This window comes from Melopsittacus undulatus, chromosome 11 (assembly GCF_012275295.1).
Source record: "Melopsittacus undulatus isolate bMelUnd1 chromosome 11, bMelUnd1.mat.Z, whole genome shotgun sequence".
NCBI classification, from domain to species: Eukaryota; Metazoa; Chordata; class Aves; order Psittaciformes; family Psittaculidae; genus Melopsittacus; species Melopsittacus undulatus.
Genome location: NC_047537.1, coordinates 5,295,413 through 5,317,673, shown reverse-complemented (window position 1 = coordinate 5,317,673; position 22,261 = coordinate 5,295,413). Strand labels below are relative to the sequence as shown.

At 44.3% G+C, this 22,261-nt stretch overlaps 1 protein-coding gene across 13 annotated transcripts in view; it reads right to left on the bottom strand.

Moving 5' to 3' along the window:
- Positions 1 to 1,103: 1,103 nt before the first annotated feature.
- Positions 1,104 to 22,261, bottom strand: part of FNBP1 (formin binding protein 1) — a 96,402-nt gene continuing 75,244 nt past the window's right edge. For 4 of the 13 annotated variants that reach the window (XM_031046445.2, XM_031046451.2, XM_031046453.2 and 1 more), the window contains exons 11-16: positions 18,118 to 18,132; positions 14,146 to 14,255; positions 11,361 to 11,493; positions 10,190 to 10,308; positions 9,533 to 9,672; positions 5,072 to 9,136 (exon numbers count right to left, since the gene is read on the bottom strand). In XM_031046445.2, the coding sequence (XP_030902305.1) occupies positions 8,958 to 9,136; positions 9,533 to 9,672; positions 10,190 to 10,308; positions 11,361 to 11,493; positions 14,146 to 14,255; positions 18,118 to 18,132 (696 nt within the window). In that variant the 3' untranslated portion in view covers positions 5,072 to 8,957. Of the gene's footprint in view, positions 4,231 to 5,071; positions 9,137 to 9,532; positions 9,673 to 10,189; positions 10,309 to 11,360; positions 11,494 to 14,145; positions 14,256 to 18,117; positions 18,133 to 22,261 lie in introns of those variants that run through there. The other 9 variants (XM_031046446.2, XM_031046452.2, XM_031046454.2 and 6 more) reach the window with 5 other exon arrangements.

The following is a 22,261-nucleotide window of genomic DNA, read 5'->3' as shown; positions in this document are numbered from 1 at the left end:
CCTTTTCATTATCCCCACAGCCTGTGTCATAGGCAGCTCTCATCTGTCCTGCACTGACAGGATGGCAATGAGAGCTGGCAAAGAGCAACTGAAATCCTGTTGAAAACCCAAAATAGCAGCATGACCTTAGGGTGGAGCTATCAACCAGGTGCAACCTGAACAGCTCTCAGTGCTCATGGCTCCTGCATGAGGCTGTTTGCAAGGAGCTGGACCAAGAGGAGATGGAGCAGCTGGACAGAAGGCACCCAGAGCCTCTGCTACAGACACACACTGCTCACCAACCTCCATTGAACACATATCCCCTCCCAGACACAGGGATGTACATGTTATTTGGTGAAGGGGAATGTGACAATTCCATACATTCACCCTCACAAGCACAAACACCATTTGCCAGGTTTGCAACTGGTTTATAACCAGTCCCTATCCAAATATGTGCCCAGCCTTCCATGGAAGCCAAAGCATTCACTGCAGCAGGAGGTGCTAGGACTCTGATAGAGGAAATACTTCCCCCTGGTTTCCAGCTCTGGAAAGCAAGAGCCATCGTCCTTCCCACACTGCAGCACCTCCAGCCAGAGCAGCATCTGCCTTTCTCCTCAGATGACCATATTAAGAAGTAAAACCCAACTGCTTCATTCTCTCCAGCTGAAGAGGTACAAGTGTGATGCAATTGTGCCTCAGAGTGACCTGATGGGAACCAGCTCCATGGGACAGACACTGAAAGGTACCAAATTAAGACTCAAAATTCCAGTGGGGGATACTCTGAAATAAAGACTAAACCAAAGCCCCAAGCACTATGGAAGTGTTGTCACTCTTCCTACTGCAGCATCTGGGTATAAGCACTGCACTGCATAGGCCATTTCTGCTTGTTCTCCTACAGCCAGAAGCAAACCCTAAACTCATCCCATAACCCAGGAGAATAACAAGGATGAATTTCAGGCTGTACCACTATTACCTGGCTGAAGCAACACATCCCAGCTGAATTCCCCTTCCCAGCGAGGAGGCAGAGCCCACTGCCAATGGCACCAACACAGCAGCAAACCCCGGCAAAGCAAACAAACCCATTGTTGTTCTCTGCAGGATCAAAAGGATCCAGTGAAATGGAATGTCTGGAATTACATGTTTATTTAAATACGTGGATGCCTTTCCTTTCATTGGTACAGGGTCAATATTCGCTTTCAAATGGAAGCACTTTATTTGGCTGAATTCTGTCTCCAGAAATGAATGGGCAACACCAGAACCTTGGACATTGGCAATGGAATCGCGACAGGAGATGCCACCATCGGTGCTCAAACACACACACACACAAATAAAAAAGTGCTCGACGCCATCAGGTTAAAATAGAATTTTGGCTTTTTTTTAGGTCTTTTTGACACTTGAGGCAGGAAAACAAAACCCAAAGAACAACTGCATGGAAGTAAAGGAACGGCTGGAAAACACTCAGCACTGAACACAACCTTGGAGCATCAGGACATCTGCTTCTTCTCTATTTACAGGGTGTTAAGAAAGGGCATTAGAGACTTGTGCTGGGGAGGAGGAGATCCCGCAGGATGTGCAGGCCCTGCTTCCGGGCAGGATGAAGTCAGCTCAAGCTGAGTTTTTATAAACCAGTCCCATCTTTTCATCCTTTGGAGGTTCCACAAGGTAAATCCCACAGAAATCCATGACCCGGGATCAAGGCAGCAGGACAAACATGTGGAGGCTGCAGCACAGGGAGGCTGCAGCACATGGAGGTTACAACACAGGGAGGCTACAGCACACGGAGGTTACAACACGGGGAGGTTATAACACACGGTGGCTGCTCAGTTCCTGCAGTCAGGTTCCAGATCCAGGCTTTGGGAATCAGTCGCCAAGTTTATAAAAGCTCTGTCCGTGGTCTTTGACTGAAACCTTTGAAGGAGAAACCCAGTCAAGGCAAAGCCCATGCTCCTCCTACAGCACGACAGCAACACCGGCACTGCAACTGTTCCAATGCTCCGCAACGAGGCTGACAATAACATACTGTCCACCTGGGGTAAACAGATAAAAGCAAGCTTCTCCCTAAGTTTTACACAGATGGCACAACAAGAGGTGAGAGGGATTCTTCCAGCTGCTGATTCCACAGTGCATCAGACACGAGAATAAAACCAGTGCAGCTACAGAGTACTGGAGGGGTGGGTTTTGCACCTCTGGTAACTGCTGAACTGTTCAGACCCCCAGGAGATGGATCCAGCAAAGCCTTTGCACACATCTGGGTACAAAGCCACTGGTGCCAACCACTTGCATCCCGTTCTGCTGCCGGAGGCTCCTGGATCTAAACAGTGCCCACAGTAGCAGCAGTAATAAGGATGGTGATTTAAGTGATGATGACCCTTCCAACGCTGCTGCCACTGCAGCTGAATGGCCTCAGTGCACGCTCCTGAGCCACATGAGTGATTCCAAACCTTCCGCTGGCTGATGCTTGCAGATAGGAAGCACCATCCCATCAGCTACAGCATGAACTGTAGGACTGAGGGACTTCTGTGCTATTGGAATCCCAAATGGAGAGGAAGGGACAGAGCTCTGAACACAACACATAACCCAACTCCAAAGTGACTCCAGCCTGAGTGGGGATGTCCAGAGCACCCCAACACAGAGAGGCCGTGGTGCTGAGCCTGCACAGAGCATCATGCACACTGAACCTGAGAGGTTTTCTTTTGGGGTCACTGCCTGTAAGTGGCTTCCACATCAATTTCCTCCAGTTCTGGGGATTTTACAAAACATGCTGAAGTTCATTAAAAGCAAGGAGATTCCCCCAAATGCTGCACTAATTTATGACAAAATTAGGCCCTCAGGAGGTATTAAGCAGCAACTGAACCTTACAGGGCTCAAACATGACTGCAAAATCCCAGCAATGGTAAAGACTCAGGGGAAACCAGCAGTTAAAGTGTCAAGTTTAGGAGCAATTGACCCTTTCTTAGGCAGCTGAAGTCCACATCACCAAGCGGGATCTGGAGATGTTACAGCTCTCTCTCCATAGCGTGACACAATAAAGTGCAGCATCACTTATCGTGCTACTTCTGCTTCACATCAAGGCATGTGAGAACAGGAGGGTCATGTTCCTGTCTGGCTTCGGGGTCGAGGTCCAGGCCACAAGGTGGGAGAAGGAAATAGAATGGAGGAGGGGGGTTCTTTTTTTCCTTTTATTTTTGTATAAACCAACCCTGTTATCCAACCAGGAACTGCTGGGAACGCACAAGAGGGACGTGCAAGAGGAGGAGGAGGCAGCTCTGAGCCGCTGAAAACCAAACCAAACCAAAATTGCAGAGAGATTAAATAAGGAGCCACCAAATAACGTGGCCCTGGGGAAGGTGGGCGCAGGCAAGGCAACAGGGCGAGCATGCAGACTGAAACGAGAGCAAAACGGAGGTCTTTGTGACGAGCAAAATGGGGCTCCAAACCAAAATGCCAGTGTCTGTGTTCGTGTGTGTCTGTGTGTGTGTGTGAGGAGGAAGAGGGAGAGAAAAGGGGGAATAAAGAGGAAGGGGCAGAGAGAACAAGCAGGAAAACAAGCGTACATACGTGAGCTCGAAGGCTTTCAGGAAACAGCAAGGTCATAGGGATTTAATACTTGGCATGAGCATCAGCCTAGGTTTAAAAACACAAAAAGACAGGCTGACAAGTATTAGTGACCTCTGGGAGAGCACAACGTTGAGTAATGTGCGTGGATCAAATGTAAGGGCTGCAAATGCAGAGCCCAGTCCAGCTGCTGTACCACTGCTCCCAGGGAGGGCTTGGGCACCCCCCTTCCGATGGGACTACCTGTGGGATTAGCACTAAAGGCACTGTGTGAAATGTACTGATGGAGCAGTGTGCACATTCGGATGGACTGAGGGACGAGGGGGGACAGAAGACAGACCAGCACATGCCTGGGACTCTGGTTACCCTCTGCACCAGCAGTGCTCTGACTGGGGTGGTGGGAAGTGTTGGTTATGGCTGATGGAGGGGCTGTGCCAAGCTGGCAGGAGAGTGGGGAAGGCTGGGAAGGTAAGTCTGAGCCACAAGTAGCATGCCATGGAAAAAGAGCAAGCGCCTGAATGATGCTGGGATGGAATTTAGGTCTGAATTTGTCAGGTGGGAACTCCAGACAAGACTGGGGTCTGGCTTTCCATGGGTGTGTTTTAACTGCCTGCAGGGTAAACAGACCATTTTGTTTCTCCTTCTGTGACAAGCTCGCCCCGAGGTTCTTGCACCAGCACAAACACCTTTAGGAATCTAAAACATAAGAAAGACAAAAAGAAAAGAGACTGGATTAGAAAGAGGTTGGGGAAAACGGGATCCCTTAAGAGCAGCACTGCCTGCAGGAGGTTAAAGGAAATACAGCATCAAGCATCTACCAGGTTACAAGGGGTTAAGGAAGGCTCCTGAACAAGCAGCATTCAAAGGGTCATCATCCACCCCCAGCCCTTCCTCCAGCCAAGGGATGAGCATCCCTGGGACACTGCTCTTCTATGGGAGAAACGCTCAGGAGCAGGACCCTACCAGGATGTTTTAGTTTAACTGGGAAAACAAACCTGCAAGGAAATACTGTGTCTGTTCAAGTGAGAGCTCCAGAGCCCACGAGTGACACTGAGCAACAGGAGGCTACAAGTACTTGGTGTTGAACCCACACTGTCCTCTCCACAACAGGCTGCACACACCTTTCAGTCCGTACTAAACAGGTAAGTGAAAGCAGTCTGAGCCTCCAAACCCATCCTTTGTCACACTCTTGTACCCACACTTGTGGCCAAGAGTGAGTTTTTCCTGTGGCCAAGTGAAGCTACAACCCACAGTGTTATTTGGCCAGAGACCCTCCTGTATCCAAGGGAACAGAGGCTGAGCCCAAACTTGCATCACATTCGAGAGCCGGGGAACCTCCTGCTCCCTTCTGCACTCATCTCCAAGCCAAAAACCCCTCCAAATGTCAGCAAGAAAAGGTGTCCACAGAGCCACAGCAGAGTATTTTCCCTGGAAAGGAATCACATTTGTGTGGGAAGCAGCTGGAAAGCAGCTCTGGGCCTTTTGCTTTCCCATCATAACGTTAAATCAATTGCCATTAACCAGAACCTCACAGGAATGAGAAAATACAATGTTTATTAGCAGACAGCACAGCACATGGAGCTACGGAGAGATGCCTGACAGAGGATAACTCCTTCAGAATAGAAACAAACCCACCACAACACTGGCCACAGTGAACAGACCTGAACACATCAGACCTGAGCTGCACACATCCAACCAGCTGAAGGCAGCGGAGTAACCAAAACACTTGTCAAGGTGAGAGGGACTGAGCAGTTGTCAAACAGCAGCAAGGTTAAACAGAGAAACCGCCTATAAACCCATTTATATTATACATATATAAAAGGATAAACACAATTCAAGTAACTTTAAGTTATGTTATATACATTTGTTTTATATAGACTGGGGGAACTAAGGGCAAGTATTTAACAAGAGGATTTAAAAACAGCTACAGTCCAGTTTAGAATTCCTGTTTCCTAAATAATTTGGCAAGCATTAAATAATCAGAAATATCCTAGATGAAAAGTGCATCAGCAGAGTTAACTTTTACCTATTGATTTATTTAAGTCAAGGCTCTGCTTACTGGTTACAGCAAACAAACAGCAGAGCTGCAACACTGAGAATCCCAGAGCCCTCTACAAGGATTTATCTGTGGAATTGGAGGTGAGAGGGAACACTCAAGTGGCAAAGGAGCTGAAACGTTCCCAAATGCTGTTAACTTGGAAGCTGAACTTCATAGAACAGCCTCTATTACTTGCATGTCACCCAAAGAACCAGGCTTTCTGGCAGAAGGGAACATGGCATTTTTGGGAGCAATGGAGAGTTTACATAAAGCTGGTTGTTCCATACAAGTCCTTTTGTGTATCCTGCTATTTCACAACATCCCTCAGTGACAGAGGGTTTTGTTCCCAAGAAGATCATGAGGTACCATCTTCAATAACACAGTATGGTCAGTCTGAAGCAGAAAGGTGCACCTAGTTCCTGTGTTCAGTTGCCAGCACCAGGTACCTGACAGGTAGGGCCCGAAAAGCCCTGCAAGGAGCTACACTGTGTGTGCAAGAGGGAATTCTCTTCCTCATCCCCTAGCAGTGACAGGTTGGTGTAAGCCCCAAAACATCCAATAGATCCGATTCCTAGTCTGCATGGTTTTTAGCATTCACAAGCTTCCTGCAGGCATCACAGAATGAACTGGGTGGCTCACTTCTAATAGGAAGGGCAACAGCAATGCTGTTTACAACTATATGGATGCACAGTCAGGCCAGTGCTTTCATCGGCTGTGATGCACAGCTGGATTTCAAGAGGTGAACTTATACATGCATCAGCTGAGTGGACGGTACCTAACAGAGTCTTTCACTGAAGGAGGTATAACATGTGCATTCATCTCTTGCAAAGAAAACCTTCTGACACAGAGCTCTTAAAACACCAGTAGCAGCAAACCAGTGGGATAAGAGGTGAACAGGCCTATGAAACCTACTCAGATTTTCTCAAGTGATTTGTACACATCTGGAAGAAAAAAGGCAGAACAAGACAGGCATTACAGATGTTACTGTTGGGTTTGTGATGGGGTTTGCTAACACCCTGTGCGTGAAGGTGTCAGTGTAAACCTTACAAACAGCCCTAGCGCTTGGCTGCAGTGATGGCTGTGATCAGGAGGTGACTGCAGCACTTACCTGTCTGCTCATCCAAGGTCAGGCAGAGCCCTGAGAACAGGCTTTTCACAAAGGATTTAGCAGGTTCTTGGGCAGAGCTGCCTCTGGCTCATGGCACCAGCACAACCTCATACACCTGAGCCAGAGCTGATGCTGCTGCTGAAAGAGTCACTGATGTACTCAGAGCTGCTGTGAGTGCTCCCACCCTGCATCCAACCAACCTGGAGAGGCATCAGCTGCTCAAGCTTCATTCCAAGAGGAAAGGACTGCTAAACTTTGCAAATGTTTTAGTACTTATGGTGTCACTTTCAGAATGTCATTATTTCTGCTGCAGGGAATGAATAAAGTCACTTCAACTAATAGAGACTTGCAGCTTGCAACCAAGTTTGTCTTTTAAACACAGCAGCGCTTCCCCCAAATCTTTATCCTGCTATTGGGACGCTTTCTGCAAAGGTAAATAACGTAGCTCCTTTATGTTGGATATTCACAGATACATTTGGGTTTGCTCCTGAAGTGGCTGCAACTGGAACCATCCTTCACTCCCAGCACACACTGCAGTTTCACCATCATTCAGCACCATCCTGTAACTTACATTATACCACTAATGCACTGACACAATTTTCCGGCTGCTATTGCCAGAAACACTCCTGCAGCAGCCTCTCTAGCAGGGTAAATCACAGAGAGAGATGCTTTGCTTCCCTTCCCACCCAGCCTGCCGCTCTGCTTGTAAACGGGTGACTTGCTGATGGGTTCCACTGATGGGAACCACGTTGTGCATCAGAGGGCAGGAGAGCCATGCTCCTCATGTGAAACAGATTCAGATGCCACGCTTGCTTAGCTGTTTCATGCAGCCTGCACTGCTGAACAACAACATAATAGCGCTGTCGAAAACAACATTGCCAGCAGCGTAATAACGATGTTGATTTCAAGTATTGCCACACACAAAGCAGTCAATCTCCACAGGAGAGAATACTGGAATAAGAGATGGGATCTCCTGTTCTGCACTTTCTGCCTTGCTCAAATATGAGATAAGGAGATTGTATGATCCACGTTCCTCTGTCAAAGGTTAATAAAACCAACAGAGGGGCTGAGCTTTCTGCACTCTTCTGCATCTCAACTGACCCTGTATTTGCCAAAACAAATATAAAACTACTGTATTATGGCAAAATAAAGCAAGAGCCCAGACTTTCATCTGCAGCAGACAAGGCACTGCACTGCTTAATACTGAGTCCAAGACAGTGAACTGATCAAACTATAGTGTTTGTTTACAGAGACAGCTCCTACTGCCTGTAAATCCCAATGGGAATGGTTCAGTTTTCTTTTGAACTGGATGAGGCAGCTTCTTTCACACCAAGAGCTCTAAGGTCTAGGAAAAACAACAATTATCTGAAGGATTACGTGACTTAAAAAAGCTGCACATTATTTAACAATGAACTTCAAACACATCCTGATTTGAAGCAGGACTGAGATCTTTGATTTCCTGGTGTGTTACATTACCAGCTATAGATTTGTAGGATATAATCCAGCCAGGATTCCCCTGCAGCACTGCTTGCTTACACAATACACCCATCTGTGAGGAGTTAATGGCGATAAAGAAACAGAGGATTGAGGAGTCAAAACACTGAATGTCTCCACTGATCTTGTGTGAGCAAAAGATGAAGTTATGCTTATCTGAAACAGCAAATCCATCTTCTGAAATGTATCAAGGTAGGAAAGATTAGAGGACCTTTCTTAATGTTTTACTTATTTATCAAGGACCAGAGTGCTGTGTAGGCAGGTTCTGGCAAAATCTCTGCTTCTCCTTCCAAACACAAACTAAATGACAACCAGGTTTCAATCCAAAGGTCCACAGAGCACATTACACTCTGAAAAGCTACCGCACTGTGACACAAAACAGCAGTCAAAATACTTCCTATATAACACCCCACTGAATCCTTTTGGGGCAAACAGCTGACTTGTGAATGAGTAACATGTCTGAGATGCCACCTGGATATCTGAGGAGAGCCCGTGTTATCCCAAATGGCTTTGTGTTTCCTGCACTAAGTTGACCGTGCAATGGCAACTGACCAAGCACTGTCTGGTAGAGGCTGCAGTTCCCTCTATTGACAGTCTACCACACTACCCTTCTCTGAGCAATGAAAAGCACTTTTTGCAGTACAGCAAGCCATATTAGTCCACGTACAAAGTAATGCACTTTGTGGCATCGTACAGACTTTTAAAAGGCTCTATCTGCAACACAGAGGAGTTTCAGGGCTGGGTATCTCTGTGAAAGCAAATAAAGTAGTAATAATAATAGTATTAAATATAAGTCATAGCACCTTTGGCATTTTTGTCCAAATAGACTTCAACATATGACGTAGGGACATAGCCCTCCTCATCTTCATTCCTTCGGATTCGTGTCCATCCGTCACCTTTGTCTTCTTCTATTACATAGAGCATTTCTCCTTCTGCTACAGAAATTGTTCCTTCATTCTGACCTGAAAAACAGCAACACTGAGTTTAGGGTCTCCTGCACAATGGGAACCACAGATGTGGTGGATGCTCAGAGCATTCATGGACCATGTGCCGATGCAACCTCTGCTGCATCATAAGCAGCAAGAACAAGAGCACATGATTCTGGTGTGTACACAAAGAATCAAATGAATGTGGTCCTGACATCAGAGTTTTGGTTCTTTTTCTGCAGAGTCCCCGTGCAACAGAAGAGAAATCACTGTTTTAGTGCCCCTCTATGAAACAGAACCATGCCAGAGCCTCACTTGCCCTTTCTTTGTCTATTTAAGCACTGCAGGAGTTAAATGAATGTTTTCAACTTGTCCTTGGCATATGAATTAAATGAAACACTAAGTGAAGTGAGAGTAAGGTTTGAGTGATACCTTCAAATGTATAGAGCGCTTTACATGTTCCTATGGTGGGTAGTGGTTCTTCATCATCAAATTCATCGTCAAAATCCGTTGCAGGTACTTTCATCTCAGTCTCCTGACTTTGCTCTTCTGTGTAACTGCCATCTGGGCTGCTCAAGAGAGGAAAATACACAGCAACTATAGCGACCAATCTCAGGAGGAAAGAGAATGACTCAGTTACCAGACACTTAAGGCAAGGTGAGCAGCTGGAGCAGCTTGGCAAGTCCAAAGCATGCTCCAAACTGGCTGTAGCAGCTCTCAAAGTGATGGTGACACCACTCACTTTTCTCCTCAAAAGCTGTAAAATAATGCATCTCACTCGCCTTCACAGCAGAGAGTGGAGGGGCTATTGCACGTTTCATCACAGTCAGAAAGCAGCTCTTAAAGCTGGAATGTTGCACATGCTAAAATCAATACACAGAACACTTCATGGAGTGCCTGCATTTAGTCTGGTTACAGACTAATCCCAGCAACACAGCACAGTCTGGGTTAGAAGGGACCTTAAAGATCATCACATTCCATCATCTAAGTTTAGGAATGCTGCAGAGCTCCAGTTTTCCTGATGAATAAGCTCTGGGAAGCGTGTGCAGTGCAGTTGTGAGCCTGAAGGGCTCTGTACAGATACTGTACCTCTCCCGGTCCTGTGCACAGCTGTTGACTGCTGAGCTGTTCTGGGCTTCATAGAGTCCACTCTGGCGCCGGGCCTCACTGCGCATGGACAGCCTGCCCTCCACCTCTGCCAGCCAGCCCTGCAAGGGAGAGTGTCCCATGTACCCATCACTGCTTCAACTTGCAAAGGGATGTATGCTGCTTTTACTTTGCTGTGTCATATTTGACATTCAGACTAGAGAACTAAAACCAGTCTGCCAGCATGTTTGAGTTTTCCTTTGGGTTACAGTTGTGGGGGAATAGATTCTGTACGTTAAGGACACACTGAATCTATTGGTCTTGCCAAAATTACTGTAAACTTAATTCTTTTCTGACACTGGGTGCTGAGAACACCCAAGAGAAGCAGTTAACAACAGCTGTTGGGAGTCACAATCTGCTGCTGTAGTCACAGTTAAGATGTGTGACAGCTTAAAGCAGTCCCAACAGCACCAGAAACACAGCAATCTCACTGACTGCTGAGTGCAATAGAGCTAAAGCTGGGGAGAGTGAAGGAGCCAGTGATTTTCAAATGGGTAAGAAAGCAATGGATAGTAAAGGCAACAAACATAAAGAAACATCTAATATTCATGGACTGTATCTATTTAGTACATAGTGTCTTTCCTCAGGCCTATAATCCTTCTTGTGTAATTATAAGGGCTTCACATATTCCAACGACTCCTTATGCTCTTGAGATTTTGTATCTCTAAGAAGCTTCCTGTTAATGGCAGACTATTCCTTAAAACATATTTCATCTGCTGACTTCTGTCTTGCTCTTGGACTATAAATGGTGCTTTGCACTTATGTCCCTCTGATTCTCCACAGACATCTGTAACATGATGCTTCCCATTATTTAATTAATGAAGTATCTGAACCCCTCTGGGCAGTCCAGAGAGCACTACATTTACTCTTAACCCTCCACTTAACGTGATTTGGTTTCTCTGGCAAATTAAAGAGCAGGACTGCTGGCTGACAGTCACAAGAGATGCTGTACATTCATGTTACACAAACAGGCTCAAAGATCTCAATTAATCCAAGTGCTTAAGTAGCACTTACCCATGCATAGTAAGAAAACACATCTGGAAAAGCAATGAAGCATCTGCTTAGAACTCAGTGTGAGCTGAGCTGCTTTTCACTGAGATGTCTCTTCCCATACCTCAAACTTCTGAACTTCCAATCGTAACTTCTCGATGTTCTGCCCAAGTTCTGCTAGTCTGTGGTCCACACTTGCTGCATCTCCCATCTGTGGGTTCTTGATATACACATCTTTCATTTTCGTTAAGGCATCTCTGAGAGACAGAAGGAAAATGAAACATGGAAGTGTTAGTGCAGCTGGGGACAATGAAAGGGTAATAAACTGCCTCTTCTTTACTCCGTGGATCAAGCCTAATCTGTTACAAATATAACTGAGACTATCCAGACAGGGGCTTCTGCTCTGTATAGAACCAGCCATTAAAGAAATAACAGTAAAATTACTGCCAGAGAGAATTCATTGTCAGAGATGGAAAAAAACTGAGTGACACCTTTACCTACAGAGTAACCTGACACAGACCCTGCACACAAGCCAAACTCTTCAAGCTCCTACATTAAAAGGAGCTCCTTGCTCTGTAGGCAGCTGAGGAGTGTGGGGCTACACAGGAGATGCGCTGTGTTGGTACAAGAACAGAGCACACTTAGACCAAATGACTCAAGTGCCTCACTAGAAGAATCCCAATAGAAAAATGACTGAATTCTTGGGCAGTGACCTTTGGCAAGGCAAAAGGAGGGCTCTGGAGTTGATTTTTAACCTGACATGTTCTTTTATTCAGCACTACAATATCCATTTGCTAACCCTGGGGAACAAAACTAATATAAAATACACCCCCCCTCACATAACCATTGCAACCAGTGACAGCTTCAGCTTTCTAGATGATTATCACCCCAGTTTTTGGGACACAGACAAACAGTTGCATCATTATTCTTCATCGTGGGCTGAAATCCAGTTGAGAAACTGGGACAAAGAGCTGGACGTGGACATATTAATAATAAGAATGGAGTGCTGAGCAGAAATTCTCACCCTGCCTGTTGTAGTTTGTCTTTTGCAAAGTATCTTTTGTGAGATATTTATTTCACACTGCTTAAAATGAAGCTAAATCCAGATGGTTTGTATTTGTCACTGTGCTGTGACAGATGGACCTTAAGCCACATAATATAACCCTGCATCCTGTTAAGTTACACAGCGTTTATACTAGACTGTTTCTGGGGGCTGTGTCTCATATCAACCCACATGCCAAATGCCTGGGGTTCCAGAGATGGTAATTTTCAGGCTTGCTATGATGGATGTGGTACCATAAGGCCAGGATTAATGTAGTAGATGCCTTCATGAGGTCCTTTAGGAAGCCTGCAGAGCTCTTGCTGACAGCAGCATGTTGCCTTTGACCTGAATCAAGCTGATGCTGAGCTTACAGGAAAAAAGTTATCTGCACGATGATGAACATTTTGGAGCTTGGAGAAGGGTGGACTTACAATTACTGACCCAGCTACTCAGCTTCCCCCTAGGCATTAGATGGGGGGAGAAAGGTTAATGGAAGTCCCACGACTCAAGTTAACTCTCTCTGTGTTTTAGAGTTTCCCACCAAACTCCTGACAATTGCAATCCTGTGCCTGCCTTTGCTTTGTGTGTATAGAAAATGGGGAAAAGTGTGGGTGGCAATGAAGTGGGACTGCTCTATGCTTGGAGTCCTATGGGACAATATTGCAAGCATGAGTCATGATTATTACTATTTTAACTCTTATTTTACTGCTGGTGCTGCTTCCTCAACTATCTTTAAGTTTAAATAACTTCCTTCTGCTCTGACTTCATATCCAGTTTTAACGTTGGGTTACCTCAGAATCAACACAGAGCAGAAAGGAAAATCTGTACAGAGACCAATACAAGATACCACAGAAGGAAAAAAGACAACGAAGTAAGAACACACAGAAGCACATGCAGTTTTCCCTTCTTTTTTATGATATAAAGCGCAAAGAAGAAAGCCTGGCTTCATATACAAAATAAAAGGTTCTTCAAAGCAAGCTATCAGAAAGTGTAAGTACATCTGTGCAAATACAGAAGAGTATTAAGGGACAGACTAATACCAGAGAGACTAAGTCCTGAAATCACTCAAGGAAGGAAAGTTCTCTCTCTTTGCAAACATAACATGCTGAATCTTTAATGCAACTGCAGAATGTGAACAAACACAAAGCAACAAATAGAGGCTGCCAGAATCAAGACAAAAATGCGTGACTAAAATAGCCTTATTCTCAACCAGAATGATAAATGCAGCCTTGTAGAAAACGCATCCACAAAAGCACAGGAGTCATCATCTTCCTGCTTCCAGGAAATCTAAGCTACAGATCAGAGAGTCTCAAGATACACACAGATCAATCAGCACTTCTGACAATGTGAACATGCTCATAATAACCCCCCTCACTGGGATCTCCCCATGCCCATCATACACTAACAGCTCACATCAAGAAACAAATGAAGTGTATCCAACAGTGATCTTTGTGTGGCCCAGGACTAAATCACTGCTCTCCTGTGAAAGGGAAACAGCTCCAGAAAGAAGGAAAAACTGTCTCCAATTGTTACACTTGTATCATTCCCATCCTTAAACAAGGATCTTCCCACGATTCCAAGGGCAGGATGTGCATTACACTGAGGTGGGAGAACGGAATACACAGAAAGGAGCTTTTGCCCCAGCTCTGACCTACATCAGCCAAAATGAAATAACTGTTTCAGCATCTGAGTTGTGGAGAGCCCTGCAGCTCTTGGGTGTTTTCAGCCATAAACTCTGGTGGCTCTTTCCTCGGAACAGCACATGAAACAAACAGAACCTTGTTCTTATTTGCACTTTCTTGTCTTTTAGTTGTTTCTGTTCTGTAAGACTACTCATTTCATTTTTCATCAGAGGGATTTGATGTACCTTTGATCCATCTCCTTCTGAATGTCTCTGTTCAGCTCATCAACTTTTTGCTGAAGCTTCTTTCTTCTTTGCTCAGGTGGGAGATTGCTGAAGTCTTCTGGCCCTGCTCCCTGCACAAAGTGGAATGGGGTGGGGGAAATAGAAGGAAAAAAGAGAAAATCAAAGCCTGAAAGAATCCTTCAGGATTGCTTTTTGAGAGCAGCTCACAGAAATCTGTGCAAAACCACAATGGTCTGAAGCATTGTCATCATTTGTACTGAGATACCTCAGTCCCTCCATAGTACCTGGATGCCTTAGAAATAATCCCAGGACCATATCCCACCTCCATACCAACTAGCTAAAGGGAGATGACCAACAAAGAACGCCAGAATTCACCAGCAAAGCTGAGAAACTCTTTTTATCCATAGTTATTATCAAGTTTTACTGAAGAGCTCCATTCTCACAGAAAGCTCATCTTTCCTGCTTTCCTCTGCCACAGACAGGACACCCATAAAGGCAGTTGCCAGCTTTTACTGCTGTGTCACAGTCACATCTCTCATGTACACCCTAATTGCTGGCTTGTTCTACACAGTCTGACTGTTGGTTCAATACAGTTAATTTCTGAACACACCAAAGATAACAGAAGCATTTCCTCTGGGATTCTGCAGTTTAAAAACATGCTGCTTACTTTCCAGGATCCACCTTCCAGGTCAAAGTCTCTCCATTTCTCCTCTCTCACTGGTACTAGTACAGCAATGAGGAGTTATATCAAAGCATAGAATTAATCCATTTAAAGTCATAACCGAAGAACAAAAAGATCTTAAGACCACAGTGGTTACCTTGGTGTGGTTCTGCTTGAAAACCCTTTTTCTGCCTTCAAAATGCTTTGCCTCTTCTTGATTGCCTCAATTTGATACAGCACAGAGATGACACATAAAATACATCCATACTATTTTCCTCAAAGTACCACTTATTTTTGTCTTGCAAGAAGGCAAGGGGGATTGTTCACTATAATGAACAAGGGGGGTGGTGGGCTATACTCAACACACATCAAGACCAACCACTTGCACCATGAGGGAATGAGGTTCTTGTACACAGACTTGTACAGGTTTTTCTTGTTTTGATTTCTGCTCATTCCATGTCCTATTTCTAAAGGGGAAAAATGGCCTAAGGCAGAAAAAAGGGCAAAACCATAAAAGCTGAGTAACTAAATTCAGTGGCCCATCAGCTTGCTGAAAGCTTGGGAGCAGAGCTGTGACATTAGTCTTACTAAAGTACCAGATCTCTCTCTCAAGGGAGCATGATGTAGTGGACACAGTGCCACTGAAGCTGCACATTCGACCCTTTCAACTCTGCACTGAATGTGCTCCCAGACACAGTTCTCTTTCTTCTGCAATGGCAGAACAAGCTGTTTAGAAAGCAAGTGTGTGGATGCCAGAGGGATGGAGGACAACTACAGACAGGTCATCTCCTCCTCTGGTCTAGCTGTTCATAAATAACAGAACAGGCCTACTGAAATTGCTGCTTATTGATTTCCAGTTAAAGGTGCCTTTTGGTTAAAATGAAGGCTTGACCATCTGTATAAAACTACACTTAAAATTCCATTTATAAGATAATGAGAAAGCAAATTTAAGACAAATAAAGGAAACAAACATGGAAGTTACACTGATTCTGAAACTTCAGCCACATGAAGTCCTAGCAGTACTTACATTACTTGTGCCTGGTACCAGAGATCTATTTTCAATCATTCTTTAATGATAACATTTTGCATATCACATTCGACATGAGAATGACTCAGCATCTTTTACAGACAATCTACACACTGAAGCCATGCACATCTTTTTAATACAAAGCATCTGGAGGTAGCTTTGCATATGAAAAAGCAGTTAGAAGGAAAGACTGTAACAGTCTCAATTCTAAACAGAAGAGACATATGCTTGAAAATATCCCATTATGCATTATAAGAATGCAAGAGATGTACTCAAACAGATTTGTAAAAGCATCTTTGATTCTCCAGCTTCATTCAAAAGCCCTGCACTGGATTGAATTCAGTATCTTTGCTCACAATGCTTCAGACCAAAGCTTTAGTGTTGCATAGAAATGCATGCCCCAGGGTAGGAGGTGATCTCACTCAGACTTTGCTCCATGCTCAGTAACAGAAGCTGTAGTTCCTCCCCCAAAAGAGTCAAGGAGTAAATATTGCACATGCTGGGAATATTCCATGCTCTTAAGCAAAACTACACCTGGGCTACCTCTCAAGTACTGAACATTGCCTATGTTTCTAGAAATGCTTCAGCAGTGGGGCAGAGGGAAATCTGTGCTATTTTTGATGTGCTGTCATAAGACCAGCAGAGCCAGTCTCAGTAGATTTCCTTGCCTAATCCTGGGATTTAGGATGCAGTTGTTCCAAGCTGAAGTACTGGGAAAAGAGAGGCCATGTCAGGACCAGTTTCCAGGCTGAAGCTACACCCGGGGAGAACACAAGGTTTATCAGCCCCAGGTTTGGCTCTTTCACAGCTAAGGTCCAAGAGGAGATCACAATGGAAGCAGATATCCTCTGCCTGAGGCACACGTTGGTCTCATCCCTGTCTGCACACCTCTCATTTGTGCAGTTCTTGGGGAAAGGTCAGGTCAGCCATTTATTTGGGGATTGTTTATTGCTATCTAAAGGCTTAGCTCAGATACCCAACACACCAGCACTGTGACCAGAAAACAACAAATGGAAACCCCTGGTATAAATACATTGTACTACTAGGACAGTGGCTTGGCAATAGCCAAAAGAACAAGGCTTGGCAGTGAGCTGGACACTTCCATCATTCCTCAGACCTACCACACATCTTCAGTGAGAAGCAACATTGCTATTCAAGCTCAAGCAAGGCATTGTGTTGATAGAGCAGCAGCAGGACATGAACCTCCAGAGCTACATACATGGCCTACACGTTTCCTCAGAACAAGCTGCTACGAACAGATCAGGTCCACAAGGCTGTACTCAAGAACATGTAAGCAGAGGGAAGTGAGCACCTAAAAGCACTAAAAGTGGTGAGGGATAAGGAAACTTTCAAGCTAACGCAGTTAAGGCACTACTGCAGATACCCTGAAGCTCTTAAAAGATGCAGCTGGTGGCTCCTGCATGCTTGCATGAAGGGAGTCAGCAAACCAGTCACATTCTCCCTGTGGCTGCCCTCTCAGAGTGCAACGGGATGCAGACAAGCTGCCAGGACCCTATCAGTGTGGAGTATCTCAAGCAATACAGTACCTTTTGCATGAAGTTCAGCACACAATTGGCTTTCCTGAACATGCCCACCCCTTCCCTTTCCAACTCAGTAATGTGTTATCTTACCGTGGTTCAAAGAAACTTTCCCAGCTGTATCCAAGACAGAATTTAGGATTCATACATATATACATGTATGTATCTCCATTTGTGAATCCAAATCAGTCTGAGTTAACCTTGTTGGTTAAGGTTTACAGAACTTTAATTAATATCATTATTAGTTATTCTGAAGGACTACATAGGGCTGTAAAATGTAGGTGGTAATAATGTAGATTTCCAGGAATACCTGGACATGGAAAGCAAACTTTACAGCTCTGTTACACAAAGACATGCGTTTCTCTCTGGAAAAGCTCCAGCAAGCACAGACACCTTTGTGTGTTGTTTTCCTTTGAATGTTGTAATGCATGCTTATACAGCAACAGAATCACTTGATTTCTACATTTTCATAGCCCTAGATTACAAACGTGAAAACTAAACTAGATATTAGAGTTAATTTTTAGCAGCTTATTAGAAAGACTGAATTCTGATCACCTCTATGAGACTCCAGACCTGCGTATTCAAATTTATCTGATAAATATCCAAACAAAAAAGGCAAACACAAAGAAGAAACAAATTTCACAGTTAATTTCAGTGTCAGGTCACATTGTGGCACAGTGCACATTAGAACATACACAGAAAATGGTGATTAAAACACAGGACAGGCATGCTGTAAATGTGCTTACCAGCTTGAGAGAAAGCTTCATGTAAAAATTGGAGAGATAACAGGGTTGGGGGGAGAAAGAGAAAAAACAACAATGCATCAGTAGAAGAGGAACTTTTTCAGACTGATGTTACAATAAAATGACACACAATCCCCTTGCTGTTGGAAGGCAAAATGGGTAACACTAACGGATCTGTGCAAAAGTTCACAAGTGTCATCAGTCAGCTGCCATTTCCTCACCAGAAAGAGAAATGGAAAAGCATCAATACCTCTATCCATGTGTTTTAGAAGGTGAAAAGCTGGCCTGGATTGACTGCCTCAGCTACAACACGGATTTATGTCATTACAGTGGAAAAGTGGACCTTGCAAATCTATACAACTCAGATCAAAGCTGTGCTGAAATGCACTCACAAGCATCACGCAAGGGCTTGAGAGAAGGGAGATAACACCTAAAAAAGGAAGAGGTAAGGTACATCACTCAGCCTCCAGCAGCAGAATCACAGTGGGACCGCCAGTGATTTCCTAGCTCTCAGGTCTATCTGCAAAGAACAACATCCCTGAAACATCCCTGTTGATCCCAGTGCTGTCCAGGCTGTTGTGTTTTTGAACAGGTAAAAGCAAATACTGAAATGAACTTTGGCCATACAGTCAGACAAGGTCATGACCAAGGAGGAGGGGAAAAAAACCCAAACCTTTTCTCTCTACATCAGATCGAATCTATGACAGCATGGTAAAACACTCTTCAGGCTCCTTACATGATATACATGATCCAATTCTTCAAGAGGTACCACATTTTCTGGTGCAGAGCCAACACGTTATCTTCTGGTTGCTCTGGGAATGTAAGGCTAAATAGAAGTGTAAGCTTACAGAGCCTCTGCAGCAGCATGACTGCCTCTGCCATACATCACTTGCACATACAGACCTCAGCAGTGGAGGCCTCACAAATCTGCTGATGTGGATGAACACATGGAGCTGACCACTGAGGTTACCAAAGCCTCTTCCAGTGTTGCAAGATGTTTTGACAGCTGCAATTCAAAAGGTGTTCTGAGATAGGGACACTAACTGTGTGCTCTTCTGTTCCATGCCATGGAGCACAAGGTAAGCTGCTGTTCAAGATAGCAAGTCAGACTTTAAAGGCAGAATCAAAACTACAGCCAGCCTCCTCCTCCAGCAATCTGCACTATGTCTGCCCTACCAGCTCTTTGGGGATGGTTGTGAAATGCTCGAATGCAAGGAACTTGTAAGTGCATAAACTGCACTTGATTGGCTTTAAAGACAGTAGAAATGTAGACGTTGGAAACTGCCTCTCACTCCAGGCAATGATCTGTGCTGTCAGGCTTCAGAATCTCTTCCCACTCAAGAGCTACCAACAGCTCCTGGGTATGGTGCTCTCAAATGGTCCAGTTTTAGCAGAAGCACAGCTCATTAGGATTGGATTGAAGATCACTAAAGGTGGCTCCACAGCTGCAGTGGTTTTGACAGCGTGATTTGAGAAATACACATTTTTAACAATAACAATTCCCATCAGTTACTGGAATTTGTATAGCAACAATGTCAACCATTCGAGGAAAAGAGAAGGCCTTGAAACAGTGCATTTGAGCTGGTGCCCTCAGTGGCAACGCAGCAGTTAAACTTCCCTCTGAAGCTCAGTCCATCAGGAAGCAAACACATGATAATAATGACAGGGCACTGAAGAAATTTGCTCTTGCAGCTAAGAGGCCATTATAAAAACCAACCAAACCCAAATCATTGGAGAGAATCATCATACATACGGAAGGAGAGAGAATAGTCTAAAATAGGCAGCTGAAGAAATTAAGCATCGGCAGCTTTTTAGTTCGTGTGATTGCTTTGGCACTCCTGTGAACTTTAGCATAGACATGATCAGCACAAATTGAGATCCTTGTACATATAGACAGACAAGACTCATGGTGCAGAATAAATATTTACCTATGAAGCACTCTATAAAAGGCACAAATGTATGCTACATGCGCTAGTTGCTAAACACTACTCACTCTAAAGGCACTACATTACTGCGGAGAATCATCTGCATCAAGACTATTCTTTTGCTGTAAATTCAGCAAATTTGAAAGGGATTATAGACACTCTATGCCGAATTCTTACGCTGTTAAGTATGACAAAAATAGAGAACTTATTAATAGCATTTCCAAATAGTAACATCAGGGATTGTTATAACCAGTACAAATACCAAAGCAGATGGGAGACTGGAAACAATGAAATGCTGAAATAAGTCATATTCACAGTTTTCCATTTCTGAAATATATTTATAATTTTACATGACAGTGATTCAGTTTCTAGAAACAAACAGAAGCAGACTGAAAATAAATCTGCGTTAAACACTAAAGATCTACTTTGGCCCATTCTGTTGGGTTTTCACAGCCAGAAACTTCCTCACAGCTCCTGGGAGAACAGGGGTATTTTCCCCCCAGATGATCAAATAAGTCACATTTCTTCAAAAGGAACAAATCCATTTCAAGCTGTCAATTTAAAACAAGCCTAGCTTAGTCTTGAAGGGAAAAAATGAGCCTAAGAGCCACAAGCTTCAATAACACATGAGAGAGCATGAAAGCCAGCAAGTCCATGTGTTATTGGACAGTCACGGACACTAACCTCACTTACAGAAAACGGGCTGAAATCAACCACTGGACTTCCACACAACCAAGAGGTAATTTTCCTAGTGGTCCTGTAAAATTCTCCCCATGTTCTGCTTTATTCAAGTATCAGATTTAGAGGTCACACATCCTGATTCCATGAACTATCATCATTAGAGAGTTCAAGGAAAGCCCCAAAAGCTCCACGACCAAGGCAGCGTCACTGCACTGCTGTCAGTCAGGGGCTGGTTCGTGGTGCTCAGCCACATTCATGAAATAACTTGGAGTAAATGCCTGGAACCTGATTGTAGTACTTACTCTGAATCACACAGGTCCAGCTCCTTGAATTTTGCCAATTTCAGCATTTCTAGGAATAGCAGATGTATCTTTCCTGCACGTAACACAGTAAAGCTGCCACTTGCCTCTTGCCAAATTCTCCTTTTATCTTTTATCAAGCGCATTTCCACAGCACACTCTAAGGGCATTGTAAGTGGGGTTAGCGACTGTGTAGCAACTGTATGGGCTGATCACACCATCCGTGGACTTACAACATATTCCCTAGCCTCAATGGCACACGTGGGTGTCCCTAAAGTCCTCTTCATGAGCTCTTTGTGAATATACAAAGACTGTGTCTGCTGGTGAGTCAGCAAGAGAAAACACACATCCGTTACACTGGAGACGAGCACAGCACCTCTGTGTTTACTGCTTCTACAGCAAAAGGCAGCTTTGGCCTTTAACAAACCTTTAAGTACAAAGTGGAAGCTTCTTAGATATAAAGAGTTTAGCATTCTCACAAAAAATCAGGAAATACAGTGATTTTAGACTGGCTTAAACACACAAGTCAGAAAACATCTCTCTTTAACGACACCACCCACCAAAAAATCTTGGTCTTGGCACAGATACAGACTTAGGTTAGACTAACAAGTATTCCCAGGGGCAGGGAAGAGAGCAGGTATGAGGGGGGTGGTTTATTTGCTGCTTCTGCAAGCTCACAGACCAAAGTCATGAACACTCAGGCAGACCAGCAGCCGAGTATGGAGGGAGAAGACTGCACAGCGCGGCACAGACGGGATGGGAAGGGAAAACATTAACTGGTGCAATGGAAATAAAATCGGTTTTAATGAAGTCAACAACTTCCACTAAAAAGGAAACCACAAAAGTTCCTCCATGTCCCTTACGGAACCATCTGGAAGCTGGGACTTGGATAATGACAGCAATATCCGCATCGCAGCTCCCAGACCCATCCGCTCTGCTCAATCACAACCCAGTCTCCGAGGTAAGGGAGAAAAGAACACATCACATCACACACAATAATTCACAGGTGTAAGTTCTACCCTGGATTTTGTTAGTTCAGAAGTATTGCTCTTTAAATAAAGGTGCTGATGTTACTGCCACTATAGCAATGAACCAAAAGAACACAAAATTTATACCAGCTAGCAGAACACAGAGGGTTGTTGGATTTTTTTTTTGTCCTGAAAAAGGAATTAGAAAAAGCAGAGCAAGCATAAATGAAATTATAACTTCTGTAAGTGGTTCCTCATTTCCTGACTTTAACTT